This window comes from Schistosoma haematobium, chromosome 3, assembly GCF_000699445.3.
Source record: "Schistosoma haematobium chromosome 3, whole genome shotgun sequence".
Classification (NCBI taxonomy): Eukaryota; Metazoa; Platyhelminthes; class Trematoda; order Strigeidida; family Schistosomatidae; genus Schistosoma; species Schistosoma haematobium.
In genome coordinates, this window is record NC_067198.1 from 29217530 (window position 1) to 29232610 (window position 15081).

The 15081-nt window shown below is 31.1% G+C and overlaps 2 protein-coding genes across 2 annotated transcripts in view; one reads left to right on the forward strand and one right to left on the reverse strand.

Annotated features, from left to right (window-relative positions):
• Positions 1-4072: 4072 nt before the first annotated feature.
• MS3_00005461 (uncharacterized protein) lies at positions 4073-5781 on the forward strand (the record flags this gene model as incomplete). The annotated part of the gene is made up of 1 exon (XM_012942089.3): positions 4073-5781. The coding sequence occupies one exon, from the start codon at positions 4073-4075 to the stop codon at positions 5453-5455; it is 1383 nt and encodes a 460-aa protein (XP_012797543.2). The 3' UTR covers positions 5456-5781.
• A 6136-nt stretch (positions 5782-11917) lies between these two features.
• FMNL3 (Formin-like protein 3) overlaps positions 11918-15081 on the reverse strand; it is a gene marked incomplete at its 3' end in the record, with an annotated part of 43944 nt that continues 40780 nt past the window's right edge. Inside the window, exons 18-19 of the mRNA XM_051219020.1 lie at positions 14660-14756; positions 11918-11988 (exon numbers count right to left, since the gene is read on the reverse strand). Of these exons, the coding sequence (XP_051069522.1) occupies positions 11918-11988; positions 14660-14756 (168 nt within the window). The remainder of the gene's footprint in view (positions 11989-14659; positions 14757-15081) is intronic.

The following is a 15081-nucleotide window of genomic DNA, read 5'->3' on the forward strand; positions in this document are numbered from 1 at the left end:
TAATTTCTCTAGTTGTAGACAATTATCATTAATTCGATCTGGCACACGAATTGATCTTAATTACTCCGTTAATAAATCAACAGGCTGTCCATTTAAGAAAAATTAAAAATTCCCGGCTGATGCATTGGATTGCTGTAATACATGTACTACGTACACAATTACTGAACTAGTATACTTAAAACTTTCTTCTATCACATGTTTGTTCTGTACATCTAATGTTACTATTTATATCAAATTGGACATGCCTGTAAACTTGTGGGAATTCTGTAATTATTATTTTCAGAATATATAAATTATTAATTAAGTTTACAATTTCAGTAAATAATTATAACTGATTCAGGCTGGTTGTATACAGCTTATAGTCATATGATATGGATTTTTCTAAAGGCTTTAGTCAAGATAAATGTCTTACGGCTTTATTGTAAGACGCTACTCACAAGATTGCTTGTAAGTAGCATGAGGTGGAACGTGGTATCGGATTCGTCATATTCCTCAAACGAAAAGCAGGGTTTCAGTACATCAAAAGTACGGCCTACAAATAACACTTGATGACTAGACGAAAAGACAATTTGAATTACAGAATACATTGCAAGTTGCAAATGTGTTCGTATGATAGAAATTTTTTCTTTTGTTCAAGATATGGAGTAAAGTTAAAAATAAATAAATATTCTGTTCTAATATTGGAATGAGTATCTCATTTCATCATGGATAGCATAGACTTGTGAAATATACTAATCACTTCAACTTATTATTTTCATCAAAAAATCTGAAGGTTAAGAGTGTACATTTTTGTGAGGTCCTTAAAGAGAACAAACCTACTTAACAACGTAATATAATACTTATTAATTATTGGGTTAACTTCAAATCTTGACTAAAACTGTATTCAAACTACATTTAATAAATATCTAATTACAAGTCTTGACTTGTACTTATTTATATTCGATAATTTTGTTGTTTGATTATATTTTCCTTGAAAAAGCTTGGACCAGATTGCCAGGCGAAACGTTGGATTTACTTAAAATTCATTCGCTGAGATTTTACAAATATATATTTTTCCTATTTAATGACTAACATTAACTCGGCGCCTAAATATTGTGAAACTATTCGTTCAGATTTAGACAAAAGTTCTTATTTAAGATTTTAAACGGTTTATAAATTTATTGACCATAGACGAAGTATGTGAAACATTAGTTAAACAATTTATATATTTACTATAATAAGTCAATTGAAAATAGGAAATCATTTTTGTTAGAATGAATTCAATGTTTTAGCAATGATTTTTTTTTTATAGAAAATGGTAAAATGAAACAGGATAGTAACATGAAATCTGATCTAGTTAAATTTATTATATTAATATTTATCATTCATGTGAACTATGCAATAATAAAGTGTAAATCATGTGTCTATGAATTTTTATTTATTTTTAATTTAAAATATTTAAAATTGCCACTATCATAATTCAATATGAATGTGATTTGTTAAAATAATTTTTATTAAACAATATAAATTTTTATGTGTTTATATTTCACATGACAACGAATAACCACCTTAGGACCTAATTCAATTTAAATTATATTACTGAGTATATTGTATAATTTATTATTCATTATTCATCAACAAGTATGTTATATGCAAATTCAGTAAATGAAATATAATGGTTATCAGTGTCCATTGTGAAAATACCACTTTCATATAATCAAGTTAAATTGTATATATTTTAAGAGAGTTTTTTTTATCATAGACTCATAATCTGTAGAAATTATAGAGATGCGATTAATCAAGATTGAATATTTTAACAATAATATACTATCAGATGGGTTTTTGTGGAGATTGTAGTAATTTCAATGGTCTTCAGTGAGTTACTACCTCACAACAGACCTGGTTGAGCTCCACTGGTCACTACTTCTCACTAGAACTCCAGGATATACCTCGTGAAGCCAGTCACTAGTGAGCATATTTTTGATTAATATCAGATGGGTTTTTGTGGAGATTGTAGTAATTTCAATGGTTAAGATCATGAGTGACTGGCTTCACGAGGTATATCCTGGAGTTCTAGTGAGAAGTAGTGACCAGTGGAGTTCAACCAGGTCTGTTGTGAGGTAGTAACTCACTGAAGACAATGGTGAATGTGTCGCTCAATTTCGTGGATTAGTTGAAGTTAGACATTAACACCGTCGGATGCCGGCTCAGTGGTCTAGTGGTTAAGTGCTCGGGCGCGAAACCAGTAGGTCCTGGGTTCGAACCTCGCAGGGGGCGAGGTCGCGGATGCGCACTGCTGAGGAGTCCCGCAATAGGACGAAACGGCCATCCATTGCTTCCAGGTTTTCCATGGTGGTCTAGCTTCAACTGACTCATGATCTTAACCATTGAAATAATATACTAACAAAGCAGAAACAAATACAATCAAGTGAGCCAATAAGAGCAGAGGATAAATATTCATCATCCTCTATTACTAAACATATAATCGAAACAGGCCATAGAATTGATCTAAACTCGGCTTTTGTGGTGTTGTATAAAAGTGTAAAAAGGTGTATACTAAGGTTTATTGAAGCCTTAACCATACGAAAACTCAAACCCCTTTGTGTATTCAAAAACGGGGCACAAAATTAACATTAATACAACATTCAGAATGTTGTATAGAACCTGTCAAGGTCGAACTATTAAGTTTATTGAAGCCTTGGCTATTCGTAAATTTAAACCCCCCTTATGTGTACAAAAACAATTTGTCGTAACCTTGAATTTACCTTGGTAATCCTTAAGTCATGCTATGGCCTAGGATAACGCGACAATTTCTTATCCTTTCTCTCCCATTAGTTATTTTAATTGTACTTTTATTTGTTTGACCTTTATTAATTTTCATATAAAAATGCCCTGACAAGTATATGTGTGACCAGATTGTTCGAAATGTATAGGGCTAATACATCACATTTTTCAGATCAACTCCGTCTTCTCATTGTTCTATAGGAATTTATAAAAGGGACTAATTGCTTTAAAGTAATTAGAACATTATCCAATCTATACATGAGATGTTTTAAAATAGTAAAGTGTAAGAAGTGTGAAAGGTATACATAAATTATGTTTTGTGCTATAACATCCTGGTCTACTATAAAAAATCGAAATCGAAACTTATAATAAAAGAGCTGTGAAATGGTACTTCACAATTTTAATGTGTATTTTCTCAAAAAATCTGTTTTTAGATATTTTACCAAAACTTTTCATGAGTCATTTGTCATAAAATAACCAGTCTTGATGATCAAATAATAATAATAATAATCAATTAATGAAACAGTGATGACCTCAAACGACTTTCATTTACAAGTTGAATATTACATACTTTATAATATTAAATAATTGTCTATTAAAGCTGAAATACTTCCATGCAGTGTTGTCTAGTATAAGAGATTGAAAGTAAATGAAAATTATTGGATAGTATGGAACTTCTAGGCAACGTTCACCATTGATAGCGAGAAGTATATTGCAATTCGACGATCTACATGTCCATATTTGAATAATTCATAAAATAGTCCAATTATCCAATACAATTAATAAGTAAAGTAAATGTCTAACTTGCAACATAGTTGGACTTTATTAGTTATGATTAAAAAATTGGAAATTCAATAGCCTATGATTGTTTAATAGTTAAAATATTTGTAAAAATGAATGTAATTTTGACAATGGTTTCTGTAAAGGATTTATTGTTTATTTTTTTCAAATAAGCTAAAGCTTTCAATGCACTCTATTCAATTTATATAATTAAAGGACTATAATAAATGAATTATGTAATAATAACAAAGTACGTTAGAATTGATAAATTAATAAAGTAGCATGCACTGTACTTTAAGTATAAGGAGGAGGATAGAAAATGTTGACGAATATATGAAGTAAATAGTAATAATAAGTTGCGTAAATCCTAATAATATAATTACGTATTTGTATACTAATCGAAGAAGTTATTGACCAATTTAAGCAAACTTGTTAAAAGTAATATAAAACAAGAGTTATTCATGATTTTACACGTAAATATACATATATATTTTCTCTTATAAACAGTAACAAAAAGAAGTTTGTCTAAATGAAAGTGTTAAATATAAGACAATTAATATTAATCATATTTTTAATTATTCGGTCACAATGTTTAGGATATATTATGTTAATGTCACAAGACAATAGCAGATATCAGCAATATCTACCAAATACTTTAACTTACTATACTACTGAAGAGGATATTATTTCAGGTGAACAGCCATATTATGAAGGAACCGGTGAAACATATGACGCTTATCAAGTAATACCGTATAGATATGTTGTTGACGAAGATTATATTAGTAATAATGGTGTCGAGTATGAAGACACTGGAACTAATTTGAACTATTTGCCTACTTCAAATTATCAGGTTAACTATGATGACATTGGTCAATACTATGGACCAGTTGAATACAGTGGTACGTATAATGATTATGCAGGCCATGATTATAATGCTCAATATGATGAATATTATCCAAGACAAGATGTATTAGTTAATTATCAAACAAGAACGGTTGGAAGACATGCTACTGAAGGTCAATATAATGATCATTATGAAAAAAATTATTACGGGAATGAAGACAATTATGAAGATAACCTCCACAATAACTATGATACATATAATGCTGAGAATAATGTATATATTCGTGATTATTCTAATCTACCTACAACATCATATAAACATCAAAAGTATGTACCGCATAGTTTAGTCTATTTAAAAGATTATTTTCCAATTGATGATAAATTATATGTATTTTATCCCAAAAATCTAAAACAAAAGTATTATACTCTTCGTACAATTCGACTTAAACATGGTCAATTTAGTCCATATTTCTCAAGCAAATCAGCGAAAAAAAATCCAAATGGAGGTTTTAAAGAAATTCATCCAAAATCAAATACAGAATATCCTCATGGTTACAAAAATTTGGGAATTAATGATTATAATAAAAATGATTATTATTATTATACTGAATCAAGTGAACCATCAAATTATATCCCTTCAAATTATCATTCATACAATAGAAAAGTGAACTATAAACCAATAGACATATATTCATCAATAAATTATAACCATGGTAAAAATAATAATCATGCCAAAGCACTTTATAATAGTATTACTAATAACAATAACCCATATAAATATTCATCAAAGCAAGATTATAATGATTATATTGAGGAAAATAAACTACAAGATGATATATTTCTATTTGGTGATGCTTTAAAAACAACAGATTATGAAGAATCAATCTCATATCATCATAGTGGTAAACAAGATCCAAAAGGTAAAATTAGAAACTATTTCAATTATGATATCTATGGTAGAATGAAACGTTCTGGCAAGTCGAAATTCGGTGGTGGAACTAAAAAATATCATACAGTTATTGATAGTGATAAAAGAAAGAATAAACATTATGTTACATATCTTCCATAAATTAGATAATAATAATATAAATCAATATAGATATTGATATAATGGTTAATACTTGTCAATCATATCTAGGAACATTGAAAGTTCTGTATGCATCATATGAACAAATGAAATGATGACGAGCATATATTGTTTACTAATTCAAAATAAATTGTAAGATTTATATGTTTGTATTTTTTCTTAATAAACAACCATTACCTGTATTTATCTTATTTTTATAACATTCAAGTAGTATGTATTAGAAAAGGTTGATTTCTTGTTGTAAGTAATTTTAATTAAAAATTATTGAAAACTATGAAGTATTCAATAAATGTCAAATTCAATGGTAAGTGGCATTCTTACTTTTAATTTGATTGACTTTATAAAAATTTTGACCCTCTTACTTGCTTAATATATTTATTTATTTGTTTTCCAGAAAATGTATTTTTCCATTGATGATGTTAAAAAATTGCAAATGATTAGACTTTCCTTGCTGCCATCATATGTATCCTGAGCATTGATGTTTAGGACTGTAATCGATCAGTCTCTTATTGGGATATGTGCATCCTGTGATGATTGACTTAAGTCACAAGCATTATAAGGAGGAATGGATGATGGCTAGAAGTGCACAAGTTAATAGCTATCAGAAGTTAAGTGAAAAAACGCAATGGCGTTTGATTCTCAGAATGAACATCAATCCATCTGACGAGCCCATAATAGAACGAGACGCGAGTCCTGGATTCCACTACTAACCAACGTCCATGAGTGAGTTTTGTTCTCCGTAAAGTTAAGGTTTATCTGATATATTCAATGATGACTATATTACAGGCATCAATTAAAATGATGCATAAAACCAGTTCCAAGTGACTCACTTTTTGCACAACACACGAAACAAGTTTCAGTGTAGGGTTGTGTAGGTTTTTAAGTTTTACTGAAATCGTGTACCAATAAATGTTAAACAACCATTGGAAACTTGATCGGTTAATGATTTCAGTGAGAGTCAACAATCTCCACGATTCTATGCTGTTAATTACCATGTGCTCACTGGTGGCTAGCTTGGACAGGGAATTCTTAGAGTTCCTGTGAGAAGCCAGTATCAGTGAAACTCAACCCTATCGGGGGTGAGGTAGTTACCCACCAAATACAATGGAAGATGGTCGCACAATACCGTGGACTGATTGATGTTAGACATTAATACAGCTGAATGCCGGCTCAGTAGTTTGAAGGTTAAGCGTTCGCGTGCTAGACCGGAAGTTTTGGATTTGATTCTTGCGTGCAGGGTCGTGGATGTGAATTACTGAGAGGTCCCGCACTAGGATAGAACGCCCGTCGAGTCATTCCAGGTTTTCAATGGTGGTTTAACTTTGATCGGTTCATGATTTCAGTGAAACGAAACAAGTGATTAAATGAACAGAGATCAATGGAATGTAAAGATCTAAGAGAACCAATATCGGACAACATAACGAAATACAGATAAAAATGACTTAGATGATATTAGTATCTACTGCACACGTTTCCATTTCACTGTAATCAGTCTCTCAGTGGACTATTTACTTCATATGAATTCGGAAGTCACATATCTTCAACAGGGTTTATAAGGAAAGCATTTTTATAACAAGAAGATTCAATAAAAAATGATTTTATGACAGTTCAATTAGATGTATTTTGTATAAGCAGGTTAGGTTAAATAATTAAATGAGGATGAAAAGAGTAGTATTGTTGTCTAAGATATAAGTGGTATATGAATAATATTTACTATTAATAGCGTCTTAGGTAGAGCAAACAGCGGTCTTGAATAGAGGATATTCAAAGTATAATAATAATATTGTTCAAAGTATGTTGCAATATCCAAATAACATTTCAGATCAGGCTACTATTGTAATTGTACAATAGGAATAAAGTTTTTGTTGTAAGTAGTAAAGCTTTTACAATGAATTAAGGAAGATTTGTGGTTCAGGTGATTGATTTTATGGAGATTCGTTGTATGAGATGGGTTGTACAGTCGTACAACATTATCCTTCTGGATGAGATCAACAGCACACAAACTTCAGATGGTGAGGAATTTGAGTTTCTGCAAATTTCGTCCAGAAGGTTAGTTAAAGGTTCACAATTAAACCACCAAACCCAAAGAAACTCCAACAATAACGATTATTTTGTCCCAGTAAATGTATGGGTTGGTTTAAATAGAATCACAAGGAATGGATCACTGTTGATACACTGGCTAATATCCAAGAAAGGAGGAACAAGAAAGCAGCAATCAATACCAGCCGAAAAAGAGCAGAAAAAACCAACGCACAAGCTGAATACACAGAAGTAAACAAGCAAGTGAAGAGGAGCATCAGAAACGACAAATGTAAATATGTAGAAGATTTAGCAACGACAGCGGAAAAGGCTGCAAGAGAAGGAAACGTGAGACAACTGTATCACATAACAAAGAAAACCCTCTGGAAATCGCCGCAAATCAGAACGACCAGTGAAAAGCAAGGAAGGCAAGGTAATCACCAACATTGAAGAGCAACGAAACAGGTGGGTAGAACACTTCAAAGAACTCTTGAATCGACCAGCTCCACTGAACCCACCCAACATCGAAGCAGCACCCACGGACCTCCCAATCAATGTTGGCCCACCAACAATTGAAGAAATCAGCATGGCCATCAGACAAATCAAGAGTGGCAAAGCAGCAGGACCGGACAACATTCCAGAAGAGGCACTAAAAGCAGACGTAGCGGCAACTGCAAGGATACTCCACATTCTCTTCAGTAAGATTTGGGATGAGGAACAAGTACCAAAAGACTGGAAAGAAGGACTTCTGATCAGAACACCGAAGAAAGGCGATCTCAGCAAGTGTGATAACTACAGGGGCATCACTCTTCTCTCAATACCGGGAAAAGTCTTCAACAGCATATTTACAACTGAGGAACATCTGGAACTGAAAGCAACTGTCAACCAACACCAAGGTCAGGATTTTCAATACAAATGTCAAGACAGTTCTACTGTATGGGGCAGAAACTTGGACAACTACGAAAGCCATCATCCAGAAAATACAGGTGTTTATTAACAGTTGTCTACGCAAAATACTTCAGATCCGTTGGCCGGACACTATTAGCAACAATCTACTGTGGGAAAGAACAAACCAGATCCCAGCGGAGGAAGAAATCAGGGAGAAGCGCTGGAAGTGGATAGGACACACATTGAGGAAAGCACCCAACTGAGTCACAAGACAAGCCCTCACATTGAATCCTCAAGGCCGAAGGAAAAGAGGAAGATCGAAGAACACACTACGCCGAGAAATGGACATGAGGAAAATGAACAAGAATTGGATGGAACTAGAAAAGTAGGCCCGGGACAGAGTGGGTTGGAGAATGCTGGTCGGCGGCCTATGCTCCATTAAGAGTAACAGGTGTAAGTAAGTAAATCGAATTACATTAAGAAAACTGTATTTCTATATGTTAAAATGTAAGTCCGATTTTAAGTCCTGTTGTCGACTGGTAACGAATACTCTTTCCTTTAAAACTGACATAATTCTCGTTAAGCAAGGAAATATTCTGTGACAGAAAACGTCCACTAATTCATTCGTATAAACTGTCTTCTCTCAGATACAATTTTTTCACTTTAGAAGTGTTAACCAGTACAACAACTGGAGTAAAAGAATGTAAACTTAATTCATTTCATAGATTGTTTACAATCCCAACCAAACTATTTATGACAGTAATTGAGAGATTTAATATAATTTAACAGTTCCAATTATCCACTTGACAAAAAAACGCGACTAAAACTGATCACATGAAGACTTCACACATCAAGAGGTAGATTCTGAAAAAACGAAGACTGGTCAAGAAATATTTAGTTTCAGATAGGATTTATCAAGCCAAATGATAGATTAACGGAATTACGTACCTAATGAAGTTCACCCCACATATTCACACCTTGTCTTACCTTGACTTGTAATTACACCTTAACTAAAGTTTTGTTTACTCAGACAATCAGGAAATGTAGCCTCGTTCAAATACATAAAACGGCTAAATTTGCTTTCTTTTAACAAACTATATTGTGCCTTGTATTTTCAGTATATATAAATACATGAATATAGAATAAATTAGTATACATATTAAACTACATGATAGGCTTCTTAAACTATTGAGCGGAAAAGTATTTTTATTTAAACATGCAGCAGCGTTTAAAGAACAAGCTGTAACTTCACTATTTATCAACACTACTGACCAATTAGCATTTAATATGAACTAAACAATTTCAGACTATATCCTCTGTTACTATTTAACAGATGCATATAAGAATCTTTGAAGAATAAGTCAACCAGTTTGTTAAAAATCAAAACATGCAAATAAATTAAATGACAAATAGGGAAAAGTAGACAAATAGAATTTTTATTAATTACTAGGATATACTACTAATTTTTTAGTTTTTCAATACTTGATATTAAAAAAGTCATTTTATGGGTTGTAGATCATTAGTTAAATCACTGAATTCTGAAGGATTATAGCAAAAGTACAAACTTACCCTTGAGTACACAAGGAAAATGATCATGTCATTAACTGTGTACAGTTTAAAATATCTAACAGAATTATCTCTTAGAATAGAATGAATAATATGTATTGACTCCTTATCTGAAGAATGTAATAGCTCCGATCAGCTGGATAAGACAAAAACCTGATACGATATTATATATATAAATTATAACCCAAAATGAACACGTAAATATTTTATACAGATTTATAAACGGATAGTAAGGAAATTTTAAAAAAAATTAAACAGTAAACCAAGATGAACGTAAGCAATAGTTTCAATACAAAGTTCAATTACAAAATGAGGAATATTCTTGGTATAAAAAAAATGAATAAAATATTTCAACAAAACACATAGTACTATGTCCAGTGAATTTACAACAATATCAGTATAACCATTATTGTCACAATTATGCAATCAATAAATCAAAGCGAAGCACATCAACATTCATAGGCAGTTATAAGTGACAAATAATTATGAAAGATGAATGTGGAATAACTTATACAAGAAAAAAAGTTAAATTTTTGTAGACAACCAATGTATTCAATTCTGAAGAAGAGAATTTAAGTGTATCAATTCATTTTGGAAATAAAACCTCCCCTGATTAACACATTCTATGAATAAATCTACCAAAAAGTAAGTAAAGAGGAAGATATACAAAGGAAAATTATAATTCGAAAATCATAATACAATAAAAGAATATTTGATTGTTATTTCAATGAATTAATAAATATGTGTACAAATACATGTCAACTTTAACAAAACATACAACAGGCAATATGATTGCAACAACTACAACAATATAGAATACAACTGACTAAATTAGATAAAAAGAATATTAATTAGGTAAGTAAAGAAAAAGAATAGTATACTTGAACTCAGTGTAAAAATACTAATAATAATTATTATACAGATATTATATATGTGTTCATTTGAAAAGGTTTTGTTTTAATAATTAAAAAAACCCCAGAAATTTGGTTAACCGGGAGATCATCGTTTATTTTTTCCTCTTCCTAAGTATAAAAAACCTTTTCGGAGTCGAGAAGACAAGTAAGGCAGTAAACAAATAAGGAGTAAGAGAGAGATGAAGAGACATGTAGTTTATCATATAACCATTTAAAAATGTGACTAGATTTAAAATTGAACAGAAACGAATGTTTCTTTTCCTTCATAGATAAAGAAACCATCATTAGTCATAATATCTAAGTCGAATAAACTGTAGATAATGATCAGTAGAGAAATATAACAAAAGAAAGCAATAACAACGAGTTTTACCAAGTAAATTAATAAAAAGGCAACTTAGAAAGAAGAGGAACTTGTGTTACAGTGATAATACAAACACATAACAAACACTCGAATATCATCAAATAAAAACAGTGTGGATATTAAAACAACAACAACAACACATAACACTTATTAATACCGACAACAATATATTCGAACATAATAGAGCAAAACAAAGGTATTGATGCAAACCAGCTAGATTTTTCTTTAAAAAAACAGGTTTGAAATGACTAACGTTTTTTTAAAATAAACACTGTACTCTTCAAATGAATATTACAAAACAATATGTTTCAATGTGTCAATCTCTCCAACTTGTAAACAACAAATCAATGGTGAGTTAAATGAACTGGATACAGAGAAGAAAATGATAATGATCATTTAGATAAGATCTTAATATTTATATATAAATTAATTGAAGCACAATCAAAACAGAAGACTACACATATGTATGTAGATCTGTCAGTTGACTAGTCATCACAAGCAATAAGAAACACTAAGTCACAATGAACAAACTAACGTGAATTACAAAGAAGAAAAAAAAGAACAAATCAAAATGTAATGAACAAGCAAAAAGACAAGTTAACTGATTGATTTGGGCGTACACAACAAGCTAATAGGTGTGTAGTGTGTGTGTGAACAATTGTTTGATTTATGGACAGAAATTAAAAAGAAAACTTTTCAATTATTATTTTCAGATAAACGATTGCGATGTGGATGAACCTCAGCTTGCAATGGTTCCGATATTAGACCTATGAAATAAAATAAATAATTTGTCATTTATAAATATATATACGAATAAATCTATAAAATGTACAAAAATACGAATAAAGTGTTTATTATTTTTGAAAAAAAAGATTATCATTAGTTGAATCATTCAATTAACCGAAATTAATAAAATCATAAGATTAATATACATTACTGAAGAGTCCCATACTAGAATAAAGTGGCCGTCCAGTGCTTGCAAATTTTTAATAGTGGTCTAACATCGATCGATTCATGATTTCAATCAAAAACTTACCAATCTCCACAATCCCATACTGAAGCAACAATAATAGTTGAAAATGAAAAAGAAACCTACGGAGGAGGATTACGAATGAATTATCATCAGATTGAGTTTTAAGCGGAATAATATATAGTAGTATTTAAAGAAAACATGTACGTTCTCAGTTTAAAGATACTTAAGATTATTTAACGATTTTAACAATAATAAAAGAAGATATAATACTAATTAAATATTTCATAAATCATGAACGAGATGGTTAGTTATTAAACAAAAATAAGTGTACTTCAACCCTCCCTCATACAAATAATCAAGCTGATATGGATAAAGATCGATTACAGTGGTGCAGATGTATCCACTATTTATACGTTAATAGGTGGAAAGTTTAAAATTATATTTTATTAATCCCTTTCAAACTGAATTGTCATGTTTACTTCTAAACTACGATTGTAAGTAATATTATTTCGAATCGATTAGTTTATAACTCATGAGTTACTCAATGATCCACCAATTTTACATACATCTCTGTCTCACAAGGGGTCAGTCGCGACCCGAACAGCTCATCGGTAATATCTCTGACTGTGAAGTTGGGTGACACAGGGTCTATTATTATTTTTAGTTATCCACGTTTAATGACAAGTTTAGTCTAGGCCCGTGATTTGATTACATTATGAACGGACGATGAATGAACCGTGACCATAAATTCTCCATTTGATTTGGCATATTCTACTTAGATATTAATAAAAAAGCAAATACGAAATAAGTTAGACGAATTTATTTCAAACACGAATTGACTCTGACAGACGTTAAGATGAGAGATACAAAGCGGAGGAGAATGTCTCAACTTAGTGAGTAATATGTGATTCATTTCTGATAAGTACGAAAGAGACAGACACCATGTACTAGCATACAAGCATCGTCATGGTCACATGCAAGTAATTGGCAAGGTCATACATATGGATGATAGGATAATTAAGAAAAGATTAGACTAATTTTTCTGTACCAGGGTTAGAACAAATCACGTAGGGATGTGACAACAAAATTTTGGTATATTAGTACTGTGATTATTAAATACATATATTCAATATTGTGAACATCGATGATGAGGACTAGGAAGTAAGACAGTGATACAATTTCTATTGATAACATTCTAAATTTCTGTTTACAGAGAAGTTAAAGAATTTTTAATGCATTATTACCATTAATCAAGTAAACCTTAATGAATATTAACATTATGCACAGTCGAAGAATAGAAAAACTTAAGACTATAAAATACCAAAAAGATATTAATTAGTTGTCGCATGAAATAAATATATACATACAACAATGCTTAACTTCGGCTTGAGGTCAAAGATTGATAACCTTTAGTAGCAAAACTCTCATAGTGTAGAATAGACAAGAAAATAAGCAATTTACGAGTCAATTCATAATAGAAAAACAAATCAATTGGGAATATGATGTGAAAGAAATTTCCAGTTACTGCCACTATTTGGTGTTAGAAGATAATGCTTAAAGTTATGAAGGGTTCACGTAAGAATCATTTATGAGATGATTATGGAGTGAGTTATACTATCACCTACACAAAGTATATACTTTCAAAAAGCATCTTCAACCATTATATTGTATGACTATTGAAAAAAGAAAGTAGTACACTCAGTGGTTAAATTCACATATACCTAGTCAACTCTGATCGGGTAACCCAACAATATTATTTACAAGATTTAAAAAACTAGCTTAAAAGGATCGCGGATAGGAATATTGTAAACAGTAGAAGCATTAGCAATCCATTGTTACAAAAGTGGTCGGTATTCAGAAGACGTCGAATACTTCATTTTACCTTGAACCTAGAACGTTCTTCTACGTTTGGGAGTTTGTACTCTTTGTTTGTTACTTTAAAAAAAACACTTTAAATATTTATTTAAGCGGGTAATTATATTTCAAACTTCTAATTCAAAATTTATCTTCACCTTATTTCACTTTTACCTCATCGTTTACGAAATATTGAGAAAATGAGTGCGATTTCCAATTATATTTTAAATAACACAATATTTATCTACTATATCAAAAACTTAGTTGTGCGTGTGAAAGAAGGTTTTGTGGGGAAACCAACTTACTTTTTTATTCAAAACCATGGCCTTTGTAAAGTATGGAAATCAGACATTACATACATCATTTGCACATCTTCCTTCGCTCGTTCCTTACACACTATATCATTCTTCCTTTCTAGTTGTTATTCCTATTGCTCCCAGTTTTCCCCACCTTTCTCTTTGTTTCAATCTTCTTTTGGTAAGCACTTCATTCCCAGTTCCTACTATATACTACTTATGCTTTTCCACATGAACAATGCACACCATAATAGTACTTTAAGTACGGTCAAAAAACAGTACAAAATAAGACAAAACGATAAAATGACAAGATACCTGCTAGAATTTCATCCATCATTCCATCTCCTGTAATCTGTCTAGTACGATTTTTAAATCGTCGTTTAGCCAACCGAGCTTCTTGTGCCAAACGCTTCTAAAATAAGAAGAATAAACAGTCGCACTCAAGTGCTACAAAGCAGAGAAAAAATTTCTGATTCCACACAGAAAAAATGTGAAGATCAATCTTTTCAAGGCAAAAACAATCATTTGATTTAAAAGCATTAATTATGAGCGCGAATCAGGAAACCAACTTACTGAGATAAAAATGAAGGAAGTGATTACATCTAATTCTATAAAAAGTCATATTGAAGTACGAAGACAAATGTGAGCGATAAAATCATACTACTTACTAGTAGGCTGAAAGTCACTAATTAAATTCACCACGTAAACGAGATCGAATAGTTGCGAACTTCAAAATA